The sequence below is a fragment of the Salvia miltiorrhiza genome, chromosome 3 (genome assembly GCF_028751815.1).
Source record: "Salvia miltiorrhiza cultivar Shanhuang (shh) chromosome 3, IMPLAD_Smil_shh, whole genome shotgun sequence".
NCBI lineage: Eukaryota > Viridiplantae > Streptophyta > Magnoliopsida > Lamiales > Lamiaceae > Salvia > Salvia miltiorrhiza.
Window position 1 is genome coordinate 64,487,621 of NC_080389.1, and position 17,782 is coordinate 64,505,402.

At 36.9% G+C, this 17,782-nt stretch overlaps 4 protein-coding genes across 11 annotated transcripts; 1 reads left to right on the top strand and 3 right to left on the bottom strand.

The window, feature by feature from the left end:
* LOC131015581 (uncharacterized) lies at nt 1-2,997 on the bottom strand. The gene is made up of 8 exons (XM_057944015.1): nt 2,458-2,997; nt 1,850-1,934; nt 1,689-1,757; nt 1,457-1,569; nt 890-1,001; nt 678-821; nt 432-606; nt 1-307 (listed from the first exon to the last, which is right to left on the bottom strand). Exons 1-8 carry the CDS (start codon nt 2,507-2,509, stop codon nt 182-184), a joined length of 876 nt encoding a protein of 291 aa, XP_057799998.1. The 5' UTR covers nt 2,510-2,997; the 3' UTR covers nt 1-181.
* A 153-nt stretch (nt 2,998-3,150) lies between these two features.
* Nucleotides 3,151-7,199, bottom strand: LOC131015575 (protein PHOX1-like). 2 transcript variants are annotated; one of them, XR_009098571.1, is made up of 4 exons: nt 6,738-7,199; nt 4,501-6,532; nt 4,170-4,409; nt 3,151-3,573 (listed from the first exon to the last, which is right to left on the bottom strand). XR_009098571.1 is itself a non-coding variant. In XM_057944004.1 (3 exons), exons 2-3 carry the CDS (start codon nt 6,503-6,505, stop codon nt 4,264-4,266), a joined length of 2,151 nt encoding a protein of 716 aa, XP_057799987.1. In that variant the 5' UTR covers nt 6,506-6,532; nt 6,738-7,199; the 3' UTR covers nt 3,151-4,263. The 2 variants fall into 2 exon arrangements, 1 of the variants encoding a protein (XP_057799987.1); XM_057944004.1 differs by having other exon boundaries at nt 3,151-4,409.
* A 384-nt stretch (nt 7,200-7,583) lies between these two features.
* Nucleotides 7,584-15,327, bottom strand: LOC131015577 (calcium uptake protein, mitochondrial). 2 transcript variants are annotated; one of them, XM_057944012.1, is made up of 7 exons: nt 15,194-15,327; nt 10,516-10,583; nt 9,648-9,871; nt 9,385-9,468; nt 8,902-9,115; nt 8,248-8,544; nt 7,584-8,023 (listed from the first exon to the last, which is right to left on the bottom strand). In XM_057944012.1, the coding sequence occupies exons 2-7, from the start codon at nt 10,534-10,536 to the stop codon at nt 7,802-7,804; spliced, it is 1,062 nt and encodes a 353-aa protein (XP_057799995.1). In that variant the 5' UTR covers nt 10,537-10,583; nt 15,194-15,327; the 3' UTR covers nt 7,584-7,801. The 2 variants fall into 2 exon arrangements, with proteins under 2 accessions (XP_057799995.1, XP_057799994.1); XM_057944011.1 differs by lacking the exon at nt 15,194-15,327 and adding an exon at nt 10,687-11,134.
* On the top strand, nt 12,362-15,714 carry LOC131015576 (uncharacterized). Of its 6 annotated transcripts, none has more exons than XM_057944009.1 (6): nt 12,362-13,645; nt 13,844-13,949; nt 14,097-14,285; nt 14,408-14,614; nt 14,738-14,912; nt 15,263-15,714. In XM_057944009.1, exons 1-5 carry the CDS (start codon nt 12,516-12,518, stop codon nt 14,888-14,890), a joined length of 1,785 nt encoding a protein of 594 aa, XP_057799992.1. In that variant the 5' UTR covers nt 12,362-12,515; the 3' UTR covers nt 14,891-14,912; nt 15,263-15,714. The 6 variants fall into 6 exon arrangements, with proteins under 6 accessions (XP_057799992.1, XP_057799993.1, XP_057799991.1 ...); XM_057944010.1 differs by having other exon boundaries at nt 14,738-14,899; XM_057944006.1 differs by having other exon boundaries at nt 12,414-13,645; nt 13,844-13,958.
* Nucleotides 15,715-17,782: the final 2,068 nt, after the last annotated feature.

Genomic DNA, 17,782 nt, shown 5'->3' on the forward strand with positions numbered 1-17,782 from the left:
TTTGTGCATGTCTCGAAATTGCTAAATAATAGTAGAATCTAGTAAAAGTAAGCTTAGTTTTGACTTAGAGATAGAATGGCTAACACAATTGCCAAGTTTTGCACTATTCATCAATGCCAATATTCATCAAGTTATTGCAAGAAATTAAAAGTGGCGATGATCTTCTTCTCATTCCACAAATTCAAGCATCGATTTTGGCAGCTGCAGATGCATAACTTACACTGCTGTCCCTTGTGGATTTGCACTGGCTCGACTGTTCGTATCGAAGGAATCGAATCTTCACCTTTGTCGAGCTATTCTTCAACATCTAGTCCCATACAAAACATCAAACGCGGTTAGGGGCTTGAAATGCTAGGCGAAGAACATAACTCATAAACACGAAAGCTTTGTAAAACGACACGAAAGGGAAAAAGGGGAGGTGGAGATATTACGTGAAGGAAAACACTAATTGGGTGTCGTCCGCATATAGTATTGTCCGTCTCCAAGAGGTAGTGCTTAAAGGAATCCGGGTCGCCTGTTTCTATTATATCCATTCCCATTTTGTCTAATGCTTCAATAGACTTGTAGATGGCTCCGTGCTTCTTATCATAGTGCGTATAGTTGAACCTACACACAACGGTTTAGAAAGGAAAGTCGACATTTTCATACAAGAAAAGGTTGCTGCTTGCAAGACATACCGGGAGCCCCAGTGACAAAAATCTGAAGACACTGAGAAGAAATTTGTAGGGTCGTCCACATATTTAGCTAACAACCGGCCGTAGACAGCTTCATTTTCAGCGCTAAGAGCACCAACCAAAATGGGAACAATCTTCACCGCATAGCTGCATCAACTTCATAATATGAGCCAAAAAAAAAAGTAAAGAAAAATCGTGGTTTACCAAAATCTTACCCCTGGAATACTTTAACTAGATAAGGCAGGTGCATTTCCATGCTATGTTCAGCCTCATCTACACGAAGATCCATCATTTCAAACTTTCCCGTAGCTTTTAGCTCCTCGTTTACTGGCAAAAGAAGTCGAGCAGATACTAATTCAAGGAGGGATATCATAGAAAACACTATATCTTGTGCAAATATACGACATTAGCAAACTACTAAGCCTTGTAGGCTTGTAGCCGCTCAAATTGCTTCAACAAGCCTACACTATCCAGCTTTCATAATCCAAATTTAACTTGTCCTTGCTATCAGTCATTTCTTTTACGAATAGTCCTAGTAGGCTAGTAGTAGCAATATATTCCAAAATGTATGGTTTTTTATTCCGATATTTTCACACACCCGAAAGAGGTCCTCCCTCGATCCATCCACACCTAATATTGTTGCAAATGGTAATTTTTGGTGAACATTCTTAAGTGACTTGTTATAAAGCACCTTTTTTTGTGAAAAGAAGAAAGCATATCAAAGCATATAACATTAGGATATGCAAAGACAGAGTCAACCAGTATGCATTGCAGGAATATACCTTCCTGATCAATCGGTAGGTCGCCTATAGGCGTCTTGTAGACTGTAGCTTTCGAAAGTGCACATTTTGGAGTGTAATAGTGATGAGATGGCCCAAGAAGAAATATCCTAGTGCTGCAAATCAGAAAACGTTTCTCAATCTCCGGAGAGAAATAATTACAAGGAGTCGAACAAGAGATACGATACTTGTATATGTAACACGAAATCTCCACAGAAGTTCGCTAAAAACCCACATGTTTGAAGGATCTATGTTTCCAAAAGCATAGGCTGCTGCACGTCCCGAATAGGAGTAACCTGCATGACTAAAAGGTACGAAAACACAAAGCCATGCTCGTATCAGAGCTGCGTCGCCATTTCATTTGTGTGCCAAGAATGATAGTTCTGAATGACTTACGGTGCAATTACACCTCTTACATCGGAAGATTTGGGCAACCCGGCAGCTCGGAGCCAACCATCGAGCTCCTCAGCTAATTCTTTCGCTGGAGATCATAGACAACATGACATTGACATCAAACCTTGTGCCAAAACAAATATGTCAAAGGAATTGCAATCAATTTACTTCATACTTGCATGCTGATCAACATTTTCTCTAAATATATCAATTAACTCCTCAAGAAAAGCAATAAATCATCCATGAATAGCAAAAACAACAGGTAGTGTTAGTTATAGCATCAAAATAACAGCCTTTCTTACACTCATGTCACTACTAACTGTCCCCATTCTTGCAAAAATCAAACAACTTAATTCAGCTGAACTTTAACAAAAATGAATAAGTTGGAGCAATTAACTGAGAGAAAGAAAAAAAATCAACCAAACTCAGGAGAAAAACACACACACAGAAATATTTCAAGATCATACCTTTTGTCCCTTTCTCGGTGGGATTTTCATTTTAAGTGTTGTTAATCAAATTCCCAGCAACATACTATTACAAAATTGGGAGAATTCGAGTTTAATTAAGCAATTGGAAGGGTGTGATTAGAAGGGGAAATTGGGTGAACTTACGATTGTCGGTGTACCAAGAGCCAGCGTGAGAAGGTCTCCTAATCTTGTCCATGGCAGAAAAAGCCCTAATGCAATTACCAATCCTTGTGTAAATCGTTGCAGGATTTCTCAAATGAAGATCAGATTCTGACGCAATGTCAATTTGCCTCGAGTCTTGACTACTCTATTTTAAAACTTTGCTTTTATTTGCTGCGCCTCACCTCCACCTACGCCTACTATGTTTTTTCTCAATTTGTTGTGGAAGAATTCATAAAAAAATGTGAACTTTATTAAAAAGAAATGTAAAATTGTTATTTGTATAACCTCATTCATATTTGAGCTATATACTAAGAATTCGACTTATGAAGTATTTATGATATTTTAATCATTACATCAAAGAATTAAAATAATAAATTTTGCATTGTGGAATAATGATATACCTTAAATATACGATGACATCATTATAATATTGTTTATGTTTTTTTAGCAGCATAGTTTTGCTTGTTAGTGTTTGGTTGTATTTTGATTTGGACATTCAATCTTTAAATTTGTTAAATTTGACCTATGAAACGGTCTAAAACAAAACTATTCCAAGAGATGTGAATTTCTTATTATCAAGTTGAATATAAGAAGGAAAAAAACATCAACAATCAGCAGCAAAAATTGAAACTTTTCCACATAAAAATGAGATAAATTGAGCACAAGACAAGAATGAAGGTAAAAGGTAAAGGCAGACTACACATAGAGACACCCTCCATATGTAAAAGTAATGTAATGTAAAAAACATGAAGTTGAAAGGCCAAGAATAAAGGCAAAAGGCCAAGCTGAAAATCTAGTATCCCAAACAAATGCAATCTATTTATATACCCACCACAAAAATACTTTACAATTCAATCCCATTTCTATATGTATGCTCTCACTCTTTCTCTCTTCTCTCTCTCTCTCTCTCAACATCTCTACCCAAAAACATTGAGAATGGACTCTTCCCAAAGAGCCAAACAACAAATCAAACAACTTTGCAACTAAACCAACAAAAAGGAAACAATATTGCCACGAACCAACAGGCAATTGAGACGCTGAAGCGTGTTTTTCGTCGCTTCAACCAAACTGAAAAGACCCACAACAACTATCTGTGACCTGCAAGATAAAATGGCAATTTTCATCAGATGAGAAGGTAACTTCCCTCAACTACAAAGAATTGTTGAAATACATCTTAACACAGTTTTGGCTAAACAAGCAACCAACAAGTTTCCATCTCTCAACAACAATTTCAAATAACAAAAAGAAAAAATCAAGAAAAAGTACTTTATGTACGCTTATCATATATTCAAGAAACGGCCCAAGTCCTCTTGGCATTATGTCAAATTGAAAATTTGAAATAAGGGTAATTTCAATAGCAAAATGTCTTGCTTCTTTTCAAATTATCCATCCATTTACAGCATCATCGAGGGGCATGGTAAGAGAAATTCATCTAAATTTATACTGCTGTGGAATACTCCATGTAGAATCTCCAATTTCTATCAAAGTGCACAATTTTGCAAAAACAAGACGTGGAACTAGTAGAACTGCCTCTTTCACACACCTAGCTCTTACTAGAAATCAATTATTCGTTCTACCATAGACATGGAGCAATCATATCATACCTTAGGAGCATTCTATCAGACATTAAATGCAGCATTTGTGGCAAGAATGAAATAGACAGAGAGAAAAAAAGTTCGGCAGCATCAACTCACCTAAAGATTCTGGGGGTAAGCAAACAACCACAGGGCATTTAGAAACAATTCTGATGCTATTGCCTTCTATTTAATCACCAACAATAAGCAAAGGTCACTCAAGATTCTCCATAACTGAATGAAGTTTGGAAGAGCGTCTTCTGAAAAGTGGTTCCATGTGGGAAGATGTCACACCAGATCGCCACCTATCAGAATCATACATCTCGTTCCACGCCTGTACTAACTCATCGACCTTGAATCCTACATTAAACAAATTAGAGGGGGAGCATGAGCAAGTGTAAGAACCATTTATGGAAAACGTCAAACAAGCAAAAACAAAACCATATTCTACCTTCTAAAGCAGTTTCATTCGAGCAATGATTCTTGATCATGACAGCAATATCTGTTGCTGATGCTCCTGCAAGTTCAAACTTTTCAACTGCAACCTCAAGGCATTCTTCCCAAGATGGTAGACTCAACTTATATTCCACGACAGAACGCTCATACAGCATTGTACCCCATAAGAGATAAATCTGGGACCTCATATTTGAAGCTTGCTCAGAAGCTTCATCTGCTGAGACATCTTTGAATAAACCATCCAATCCAAATTTTTGAAACAAAGCTTTATCTTTTTCAAATTTCGAGAGTCCATTAAGGCGCTGTTCTTCCATTTCTTCCCAGATTTGCATCCCTTTCTCCATGCTATCCTCAGCCTTGTTATATAATTCCAATATCTGTGCAGATGGGCCTATCTCCAAGTCAGACTTGCTCCCGAGCACATAATACCAGCAAAGCTTCGCTTGTTCGAATTGCTGTAGGCCAAGTGCAAGATACCCTTCATAAAAGTCTGGCTTGACTTTTAGAGCTTCCTCGTACTTCATGCCCGCTTTTGTGTATTCCTTTTGTGCCCAATCATAAGCATCTTTAACCTGCTCCAGTGAGGATTCAGTGGATTCAGCTAAACTATCTTCAGCAGTAACCATCCTCTTCCTCGCCTTAGACAAGTGAACGTTTCCCCAGTTAAACAAGGCTAAAGCAGTTAACTCCTGGAACTTGGCTGCAGCTATATCAAATAACTCTTGTGCATCTTCACTTGTAACAGTATCTTCCAATGCTTCTGCATATAATTTCATTCCCATTTCATGAATATCCAAGTATGAATCACAGTCAAACCCGACATGACTCTTGAACAGCCTTGCAAACTGGACGATCCAATCCTCAATACACGTTGGCCCTTTGTCGTCTGTATGAATGTTCTTTGTCACCACCAATGGTTTCTGATGACCTTTGCTCAATGCCTCTTCAATGCCCGTTCCTTCATAAATAGGTTCTTTGTCAGGACTAACTTCAGCGATGTACAGTCTCAAATATCCTTGACGATCAGCCAGTCCCTCAGCCACCCTCAGCTCATCAGTCGTGGTGATAGTAACCAAATCGCCTTCTTGATCCTTGTACTTGATCAGCACGCCCTTCAAACTTGGGAATCTGTCCACAACTATATCCCTTACCAAACGAGCCCCACAATTCACCGGCAACTGTGCCCATCGTATATCCTCACCATGAACCAATTTCACCGACTTCATAATTACCTTCTCTTCCTTAACACTTCTTTTATCCTCTACAACCACCTTATCCTCGGTCTTCTTTTCCTCAACTTCACTGACATTCTTCACAGCAGGCTCCACTACAGTCTTCTTTTCAAACTTGATATTTTTCTTCCTTTTACCTTTCTCTTTGGCAATTCTCCCAGAAACAGGTGAAGGCGCTGGGGCAGGCGCTGGTGCTGGGGTAGGCTCGACATTGCCAGGGGGCGAAACAACTTCCTTGTCTTCAATCTGAAGACCACTTCTCTCAATCCCCCTTTTCACATTCTCGGCAATCTCCAACGCGGTGGTGTTATTGGGCTCCATGCTCAGCACACTATTGACATCTCTCAGAGCCAAGTCGAGCCTATTCAAAGCCTCGTAGCACCTCGCCCTCCTCAGCAGAGCCTTGCTGTACTTGGGAGCTACTTGAAGCGCCAAATTGCACTCGTTTACTGCTCTCGGGTACTCACCAATCCCCATTTGCATGTAGCAAGCTGCCATGTTAGTCCGCAGCGACGCAACGTCGATATGGCTCGGGGGCAGCAATTTGAGGGCCTTCTCATACTTCAACATGGCGCCCTCGTGGTCGCGCTTCTGGTACAGCTTGTTCCCTTCCTCCTTCAATTCTTGCGACATGTTGATGAAGATGGCGGTGTCTTCATCGAAAGCCGCCTTGGAGCTGCGCTCCGCAGCTTTGGCGGGCTTCGCATTTGCATCGTCGGATTTCGACCCTATCTGGAATTTCTTCCTCGCAGTAGTAGGCTTTCCCATATCTCAAATGCTCAAATGAAAACCCACCTTAAATCACATCGAATCAAATCAATCGATTGCATTCATGAAAAGGGACCTATATGTAAAACAAATGATGGAACGCTTCCAAAAAAACAATCTTTCGTTTAATAACTAGAAAATAACAACAAAGCCAATACCAGAAACTACAGATTAAAACATAACACACAGAAAACAAAATCCGAAAACGCCAAAATGGAATAAAACCGCATACCTCGGAGACAGGAGCTTCAGGAATCAAGAGTATTGATTGATTGATAATGGAGTATTGAAAAATCGGAAGAAAAAAAAAAGGGGGCAGCAAAATTTTTGCCGGTGAATAAGCAGGGGATACGCAATAAAGCCTGAAAACGAAACAAAGGCAGCTGAGAAGAATTTCTGGGAAAGGCAAAAGAAAAGGGATGTTTGTCTTTAATTTCCAAATTCCAACTCTCTCTCTAGGGTTTCTAATTTCCACTTGGTGGTCATGCCGCCTCCTCTCTCCCCCTCTCTCTCTCTATTTTTTAATTATTATTAATATTTTTGAATTAGGCGTCAACGGGTCCGCAGTTACGCGCCAGGTCCATTACACCATTATTCAATCGTGGAGGAATGTGGTAACAGCTCCACTGTCATGCATTTTCCTATTCAGCCGGAGATGGGGGCGTGGAGCTACGCGCTCTCGAGAGGGTGGCCGTCGCCGTCGACAAACATTGTGACAGCCAATTTTAAGAGGGAAATGGACAGCGCAACTACGCTGCAATAACAAATCATTTCTGGGTGGGACCCATGTTTTTTCAAATAAACGAAAAATTGGCATATTCCACATCGATAGTGCTCTTTTCTTTTCGTTTTTTATTTTTAGAATATTTTCGGTTGAGCTCATGTATATTTTAGCAAAACGTGAAGTAGACTAGGAATGAAGAAACTTTGGGAAAACTATGATTATAGAAAAGCTAAGAAAATATGAATATCCAATGAGACAAGCACGAGGTAAACTATCATTACTCATTAGTGAAATAATTGTGATTTAAATTCCCCTATTATAGAGGGAGTGAAAAGGACTAATTTATCCTTCAAATAGTTCAAAACCCAACTAAAATCGAGTCCTTATATTAATATACACCAACAAGAAGGGAACAATAATAGTGAGATGTTTATATTATACAAAACTATACATTTCGATTACGAAATCTGCTCCCTATCAGTTCAACTGGAACCAAGAATTACAATGGAGAGATGTTAGGTGTAGCAGGTTATGACAAATAAGACTTGTCGCGATGTTGGTGAAACTCGAACTCACGAGGATAACATCTTAGCAGAAATCGAGTTTGCGTTTGAACAATGCCAACAGCATGAGAGAAAGCTAAAGAAACCTGCTTCTGTGGGATGAGCTATATCCTTTTCTCGCTTTTGCAGAACTCTCACGAACTCGTCTGAACTTAGACTTCCATCTTCGTTTGTATCGAAAACGTGGAAGATCACATCCAGGACATTGTCAGTGAGATATATCCCACACACCTGCACATGATCAACAACTTTTTCAGGCGTCTGAGTTATATATTGCGCAGACCATAATCCCATTGAGAATGAAGAATGCAGGCGATTCTTACGAGCTACCATTCAACCCAAAGAAAACGAAAAAGACAGATGCCTGATTGGAAATGTAAATGGAAAGGAACAGCGGGTATAAACTTAGAAGCAAAAAGAAGAACAGGAACAGAAAGCAGAGTACGAGCACCTACTTGTTGGGCAGCTCTCTGTAGATCATTCCTCGTCAATAACCCATTGATATGTCCAAAACTAAATAGTGCCAAAGAAAAGGGCTGCAACTTTCTCCGTATCTCGGCAAAACTTTTAAATTCCTCAGGGGTAATGCGAATATTGTGAATATTTGGCTGGTTATCTAAATCATCAACACGATCAAGCAGCTTACTCAGGTGCTTCAAATCGGCTGACGCAACCATTGACAGTGCAAAGTCCTTGGCAGATATGGTCCCTCGTAATTTGTAGTCGTAATGAGCAAATTCTAATTGCACCATCTGTAAAGTGCTCAAGAAAATTAATAAATATAACATCACAAGTAGCACGAAAGGGAAAAGGGTAAGAAATATCAAGTCTGCACTAACAAGGATTTCATGATGCTTTAATTCAGTAATTCGATTGTGATTACGACAGTAGCTACAAGGATATATCATCACTATGACAAACAAGAACTCAAGTGATGATGCCAACATAATGAAGGATGCTAGCCTTTCAGGAAATTAGTGAATATTATAGCAAGTGGCACAGAGCACTTCGGCTATTAACTGTTATACCATGAGACACTAATTCTAACGAGGTAACTACTCTGTGCCAACTAATTTGTGACTTTCAGATGGAGGAGAAGATAAACTTACTTCATCATGCAAATTTCTTAGGAATTGGACGAACACATCATGTTCAAGAAGATCTTTGCCATTCTTTCCGAAGAAATACTCCAACAAGCCTCCATTTTCCAGTGATCCATGCAATTTGTGCCCTGCACGAAGTCCAGTACACTGTACAGCACCTTGCCTATTGTGAGCTCGCATCAAAGTCATCACTTTCTTAAACTCCTCTCTGTCTATTTTGCTATTACAGATAAAGCAAAAACATATCAGCCAGGAGAAGGTTGGTGCATTTTTCCACATATAATATATTACATTGATGATGGAAATATAATCCAACTTAAGAAAGTACTATTTAAGTATAGATACCAGAGCTGATATGTGGAGGAAGAGGTTTCAACGGGGCGAGGCCAAAAAATATCCATCTACATATTTGAACTGTCCATGAAAAACCTTACCAAACCTATTTTCAAATTGTGCACAGTCATGGTCAATGGTTAAATTTGTACCTACCCGTTGCAGTCCAGGTCAAACATCTTGAATGCTACCGAAAAGCTTGATTCTGGAATACTAAGAAGCGTGACAAAGAATAAGTACCTGTTGAAGAACATTAGAAAATTTAGTCATTTAGGCAGCCATTTTCCACAGAGAATGTGTATTGCTTGAAACCATATTTTCATATGAGAAGGCAAAATGGACAAACATAACTACAAGGGAGAAATCAGAAAGTGAAAAAAATAAGGAAATACATAACACAAGCAACAGTGATAACTTACTCTTTGAATGATATTAGACCATCGCTATTTGTGTCAAAAAGCATAAAAAAGTTTGATGGCGCACAATGCAATTCACCCGGACGCCTTTCCCCTCTGAGATATCCATCTCTTACAAGGTTAGATTCAGAGGGAGGAAATACAGGAACAAGTGCTCGCATCAGATCAGCTGGTGTCATAAAAACTTCTCCATCATCGGCACGAATGGAAGCAAAATATTCAAACACCTTCAGAAGGAAAGACCGGTCATATATAATTAGCTGTTTATGTAAAATCAAGCTAGCATGGAAGTTATAAATGTCTTTAAAATAATAAAACAAACGAAAAGAAGTTCGACACCTTTGTTCCACAATGTCTACAATTGCAAGACCACCAAGAGAAGACTAAATATCTAACAATTTATAGTCACATGTGTATTCTATTCAATTAGCAGCTCAATCAATTGTACTAAATCCATGTCATGCCAGTATCACCTCCAGTATTTTGTGCTAAAGAGCTCCTCTTGATATCACAAGGAAAACAATAACCTAGTGAGCTCTCGAAAACCAGGTTCTCGCAATCCGCCTAACTATCAGTCAAATGATAGAACAAAAGGGATCTGAATGAACTTCAGGACTCTTCAACTTCAATCTTCTCAGTTAAATGAGAAAGTAAAAGCACCAACACATACCGTAAAACCTTTTTGTGATTTCTATGTAGTTATTCCAATGAATGATGTGCAACCAACAGATTAAACTCGATAATCAAAATAAACAGAATATTAGGTGTGCTCCAATCAGTTTAGCACAAATTAGGCCGAACGAATACAGTGCAGACAATTCTTACAATAATTCGAATGCAGATCCTTCATTTGGCGGATCAAAATAAATACCTTCTCAGGAGGACTCCGCATTCTAATGCGTTTCTCATAATTAAAGAATATCTTCCTTCTATATGCCTCTGCACAGCACCAAAAAACGTTCTCACATCACTACTTGGTAACCAAAAAATCAAATCAAACTTCTAAAACAAATATTCATGAAAAAATCACCATTCCATTTACCTCCGAAGAAAAATTTAGATTGACTATTTTTTTGAGCTGGTGACCATTGTGAAACGGCTGTTGATGTAGTGGAGGCGGCTGGAGCCGAGCATTCAGCGAAGGATAATTGCGGCGGAGAAGAAGAAAAGGAGTGAAGAGAAAGGGCGACGGCGGAGCTGGTAACAACCCCGGCCGAAATCCATCCTAGCAAATTGATCTTTCGATCATCTCCAGGATTCTTCTGAAACTGAGCAGATTCAGGAGTTGGTTCGGCGGCGGAGAATTGACGGAAATGGAAGCGCTGAACGCCGGAGATGCGGTTGGTCAGCGGGGAAGATCGGCGGAGAGCTGACCAAGCAGACATAATTCTTATCCAATTTGTTGAAATTTTGCGTAAACGTCTAAAATAGCTGCCGCTAAAGTCGCTAATAAGATGCCACAGTAGTAAGTCGTGTTTCCGTAACTCAATTAGATTGCGAACTAATAAATACTTAGTAAATTAAATATATATATAAAAGCTAAATTAATTATAAAAAAAACTGCGTCAATATCATATTAATAATAATTAACTTAGTTTTAATTATATTATATATATATATATAGCTATATATTAATTAATTAATATGCTTAAAGAATTTTTATATTTAAATTAAATAGATTCATGCATGTTTAATAGACAAATTCATATAATTATCAATTCGATGTAACTAATTAATATTTTCATGCATCTATCTATTCATTATCTATTCATTGTATCTAAGTATCTAATTAAATATGTTCATGCATCTACAAATTTAATGTATATATATATGGATGAGTTATACTGAGAATGTTATTTTTCGGGAGAAATGAGAATGACTGCATAAGACATTATATAGTGTTGTATAAGTTGCAGTATAATATTGCATAAATTTTTTTTACCTTGGTTCGAATCTTGGAGGGAGCGAAAATTTAATCTAATTAATTAAATTTTGTTACAAACATTTTATGCAATATATATACTGGCTTATGCAATCATTCTTCATTCTCACCATATTTGTTCATTCTCGTTTGATCTTTTCCCTATATATATATATCAACTAAAACATTGTAATTAGTTGAAACCCACCTAATTTTTTATTAGATGGAATCCACCTATTTCAAGAATAACCATATATCATACTCCCTCCGTCCCGCGAAGCGTGACCCACTTTCCTTTTTGGATTGTCCCACGAAGCTTGACCTGTTTCTAAAAATAGCAAAAAATTTACCCTTTATTCACCTTTTCACTTTTTCACATACCACACTTAACACACAAAATATCAATTTCTTAATTCCCGTGCCGAAAAGAAATGGGTCACGCTTCATGGGACGGAGGGAGTAGTATATTCATAGTTTAATTGTAGTATTTTCTAGAACCGACGGGAAAAAATATTTGCAAAGGGTGGTGGAGTGGTGGAATCTGTGAAAGCGTGTGATGCCCACATTTAATTGGAAAGCAAAAGCCCAACTATAATGAAAGCAATTTATATAAAAGAGCCCTTTTTCAGATATTTGGTTTATATTATCGTCAAAGCTGGGCCATGCTCTCTAATAATGAATATAAATTGTTGTCGGCTGCGGTCGTTTTGGTTTAGGCCTCCACCAAACAATTTATTTTTATTTTCACTTTGAAATAGTAAATACCATTATATAAATACCTATAATAATCTATATTTTGGGACCCCTATTTTCTTCGGGGCCCCGTGCAGCCCAGAACCGAGTCATATATATATTGCCTCTTTCAAACAACACGAACGTTTATGCTCAAAAAAAGGTTTAGGGTTCATTCCCTTTCTTCTTCTTCGAAATCTATCAATTTTTGATCGACGATGAATAATTCCGACGAGAAACGGATTCTTGTGATGCGTAGCAATGGAAATCGTGGTATGTCTTATGTAACTCCTCTTTCTCCGCGAGATTTATCTGAAATCTCTGAAGAAAGTTTCGACCTCCCTTTTTTGGATCCAAACCAACCTATTCGTTTTAACAGTTGCGGGGGTTTGTTGTTATTCATCGATCGTACTGACCATAGTTATCTTTGCAACCCCACAACCAAACAGGTTCAGATCTTTCCTCCTAAGGAAGCCTCTCCAATTCCAAATTATCTGACCTATTTGGCTGGTGCTTGTGTTGGCTATGATTCTAAATCTGATGATTACAAAATACTAAGAATTTGGGATCGTAATTACTGTGCGTCAGGGCCTTGTTACCCGATCCGAAGTTTTGAGTTGTATTCGTTAAGAGACGATTCTTTGAAGGAGATTCCGAGTCCTGCTTTTATGTGCAATTCTGGTATTGGTAATATTACATATGTTAGAGGCAAGTGTTATTGGCTTTCTTTGCCTGGCTCCAGAGTTATATCGTTCGACTATAGTGAGGAAAGCTTCTCTTACTTGCCTTTACCACGAAAGGCGTATACCTTACGTTTTAGCCTTGTCAATTTTTATGATAAAGAAGATTTGTTAGGTATTGTTTTCTGTGGGCGACGAGGAGCTAGTTATGAAGACCCTACGCCTTTGCCTTTGGGGAGTGAAGTTGGTTATTATTTTGAGGCTTGGGTATGGAGAGAAGGGTTGGGGTGCTGGGATACAATGTTTAATGTCTCTCTTGGTGGTGCTGTAGATGGATTAGAGGGGGCGATATACGGCCGATTCTTGTTTCTTAATGGAAGGGATGACCAAAATTGTCGTCTAGTAGTTTATGATTGGACTCAGAAAGAGTGCAAGGAACTTGGTATTTATAATTATCAGAATCCAATAGAAGTTTTTTGTTATGTTGAGAGCACCGTTTATATGCGCCGTGGAAAGCCAATCAATGGATCCCCTGTTCTTACTTATGGTTATTTAGGCAAGGAGGAGGATGAGTGCCAAGGCATATACACTTCTCCTTATGACACTTTAGAGTATGACTCTTTCGATGAAGCCTGCGATGCAGATGTCGATGATTCTGCTGCTAATGGGTACGTTTCCTGACAGTTTACAATTGAAACTGGAGGACTACATAAAGATTAATTTTGAATATATCCATGGTGTTATGTTTGTATGAAGTTAGTTTGTTAAGTAGCATAAATAATACTATGTGTTTTAGATTGCTTTTCTAATGAAAGCAACTTTCTCTTATATAGTTTCTTTTACTAACTAAACATGTGTGACTGCAGAATCCGTGTCCTTAATGATATAGAGTTGGAGGAGGAGGAGCAGGAGAGGAGATACTTTGCCGTTATTGGTATGGACAAGGAGAGGAGATACCGTGCCGTTATGGAGGTTATGGAGGTATTCTTGTTCAAATTTGTTTTCTGATTCAATCTTTTTAGCTCCCACACACCCCGTTGATGATAGTGACTGTTTTATGTCAAGATCCTAGGAAATTTGGTTTAAAGATACTAAAAATATGTGCTTCTTTTCTCACAGGTTGTGACAAATGGAGACATGCCTTATGCAAATACAAAGTTTTTCTTAATCAAGTCAGATAGTGAGGATGATGTGCATAAGAGTATTAAGCATAACATGTGGTCATGCACTCCCTATGGAAACAGGAAGCTTAATGCTGCATATAACGATGCCCAGAGAATTGGCTGCCCCATCTTCCTCTTCTTTTCTGTCAGTAACCATTTTCTCACATTATAATTATGTTTTCATGAGCTTGAGTATGCTATTTCCCTTTATTCATGTACTGGTATTGACTGGTGTTTTTTTTTTGTTCTTCTCTTTGTGAAAACAAGGTTAATGTGTTTGGCCAGTTCTGTGGTATGGCAGAAATGAGTGGCCCAGTGGATTTCCACAGAGATATGGATTTAGATAAAAGGAGTGGAAGCTTTCCTGTAAAGTGGCACATCATAAAGGATTTGTCACACTTAAATCTTTTTAGGCACACCATATTGCACAACAATGAGAACATGCCAGTGACTGACAACAGAGACATACAAAGGGTATATATAATTGTCTTGTCTTTGTCCTATGTCTTTATTATGCATATCTTGTTAGAGCAACCAAAGTATGCAGCCGTGTTTATGTGGAGAAGATGATCCTTTTTATTTTGTCTCTCTTTTCAGATAAGCTTCAATAAAGGTCTGGATATGTTTAGATTATTCAAGGGCTGTACGTCAAAGACATCCCTACTCGCCCGAGAACTCTCCCCCATGGGTAGGGAGAACTCTCCCCCATGGGTAGGTAGAGGGCAACAATGCATGAGAGGAGGTTTATGACGCGTGAAGGTGGATCTGGATGGTTTGTGTTTTTGTTTGAAATGGGGCATATTCGTGTATTATGCTTAAGATTTTCTGTGAAGGTGGATTTGGATGGTTTGCGATTTTGTTTGAAATGGGGCATACTCGTGCATGTTATGCTTAAAGATGAGTAACATATCGAAGAAGAAAACATAAGATTTAAAACTCTTATGTAGTCTTATTATTTACTCCCTAGGGAATGTCACATCACTACTTGGTAACCAAAAAATCAAATCAAACTTCTAAAACAAAAAGTCATGAAAAAATCACCATTCCATTTACCTCCGAAGAAAAATTTAGATTGACTATTTTTTTGAGCTGGTGACCAGTGTGAAACGGCTGTTGATGTAGTGGCGGCGGCTGGAGCCGAGCATTCAGCGAAGGATAATTGCGGCGGAGAAGAAGAAAAGGAGTGAAGAAAAAGGGCGACGGCGGAGCTGGTAACAACCCCGGCCGAAATCCATCCTAGCAAATTGATCTTTCGATCATCTCCAGGATTCTTCTGAAACTGAGCAGATTCAGGAGATGGTTCGGCGGCGGAGAATTGACGGAAATGGAAGCGCTGCCGGAGAAGCGGTTGGTCAGCGGGGAAGATCGGCGGAGAGCTGACCAAGCAGACATAATTCTTATCCAATTTGTTGAAATTTTGCGTAGACGACTAAAATAGATGCCGCCCTCCGTACTCCAAAATTATGCATGTCTTATTTTTAGACACTAATTCTTACTCCCTCCGTCTCACAAAAATATGAACGTTTTTTCATTTTGGAGTGTCTCATAAAAATATGAACATTTCCATTTTAGTACATCATGGCCCACCACTATTTTTTCTTAATTAATTCATTACTCTCACAACACCTTTCAAAGTGGAACCCATTTTCCACTTACTTTAATTCTCAACTAACATTTCTCAAAACCCATGCATTTCTCTTTGTTCATGTTTTTGTGAGACGGAGGGAGTATAATTTTACATTTTTAACTTACACTATTTACTTATAATCTATTTAACAATATCTTCACTGTCGGACCCTTTCTCCACTATCATTACTATAAACTTCCATACATAATTTTGGGGGACGGGGAAGTATTATTTTTGTATAAATAATTATTTATATATAAATTATTTTAAAATTTATTTAATTTAAGGTAATATAGTTAAAATTATATTAATCTGAATTATATTCCTTAATTAAATATTAACATTTTGTTAGAATAATAAATATTTTTTTATATAAATTTTTATTTAATAATATTTTGGAAAAATATCAATATTGAAGATTTTATTTCATTTGAGCATCATCTCGTCTGAACCATCATGTAGGATCATATCATCATCTAAAGCTCGGAAGACGACATCTAATGTTTAAACACCAAACTTTTGAGCATCATCTCGTCTAGACCTTAAAATACAAAAAATGAACTTTTATGCGTCAATTTTTTTAACGTCACTATGTGGAGGTTTAAAAATCAAATTTGACTTGTGAGATTGTATAATTTGAAGCTTCTAATATCATAACTAACTTGTAAACATCATTTTGTATGGAACTTGAAAAAATCTTGACAAACTTTTATGCATTATTAGCTTCAAATATTATAGTTGAGTTCCAAGAATCATCTCGTTTGGAATTTGAAAGAAAAAATGTAACTTGTGAGTATCATCGTTTAATTGGGTTCCCAAAATCATCTCGCTTGGAGAAAATTCAAATTGTATTAGTCTCAATCATTCCACCAATTAAATATAGATTTTTAATTTGGAGAGCAACAAGAGCTTCTTCTTGTATAAGTTTTATTTTAGTGAAACCTTATAAAAAAAATCAATGTGAAATGGGGTGATTTATATGAATTCTTCACTCGATTGAGATTATTATAAATTTAATACATAATTAAAGATTTCTAATGTATTTTAACATCATATCCTCTATTGTTCTTTATCTAAATTCTTCAGTTATGCATTACTAATTTAATAAGTTGTTATTATTATTATTATTATTATTATTATTATTATTATTATTATTATTATTATTATTGACGAAACTGAAACAAATAAAGTTTTTAGATATGAAAAATATATTTTTCTTCCCAATACAAATAAAATGTACGGGTATAATTTATAAAATATAAAAATAGAATTTAATTATTTTGATAGATTATAAAATAAGATTTTGTTTTAAATTAATCCGGTTATAGAATTTGTGCCTTATTATTCAAACATGTAAATCAATGACCGAACTCGTTTATAATTCACATACACGTGCATGTCTCAATTCAAACCCAATTTAAAATTAATTTTATTGAAAACTAAGAAGGTATATATATATATATATATATATATATATAAATTCATACAGTATAATATATTGCAACATATACATATAATATATACGCTTTTGAGAAATATAAAATTAATAACAAATATACATCTAATCACTAACATTCAATTAAATTCATTTATTGTATATAAATTATAATTTTTTTCTTGTCACACGAGTAAATCTATTTTTTATCTAGATAAAATAATAATAAAATTTATTAATTTAGATTATATTTAAGTTAATATTATTATATATACATATATATATATACACACACACACATTTATTATTATTATTATTATATAATTATTAAAATTAATTTTTATCGAGAAAAAATAAATAATATTCCCTCCGTCCATAAAAGAACTTCCTAGGAGGGAGTGGCACGGGTTTTAAGAAAAATATTGTTGAGTGAATAAAAGGTAGTTGAGTGTATTGGGAGTGGTGAAAATGTTATAATAATTAATGTTGGGAGTTGTGAAAAGTGAAAAGTAAGAGGATTATAAGTGGTGGGGTATAGTCCAAAAATAAGAAGTGGGGAATCGTGAATGAACCAGTAGAG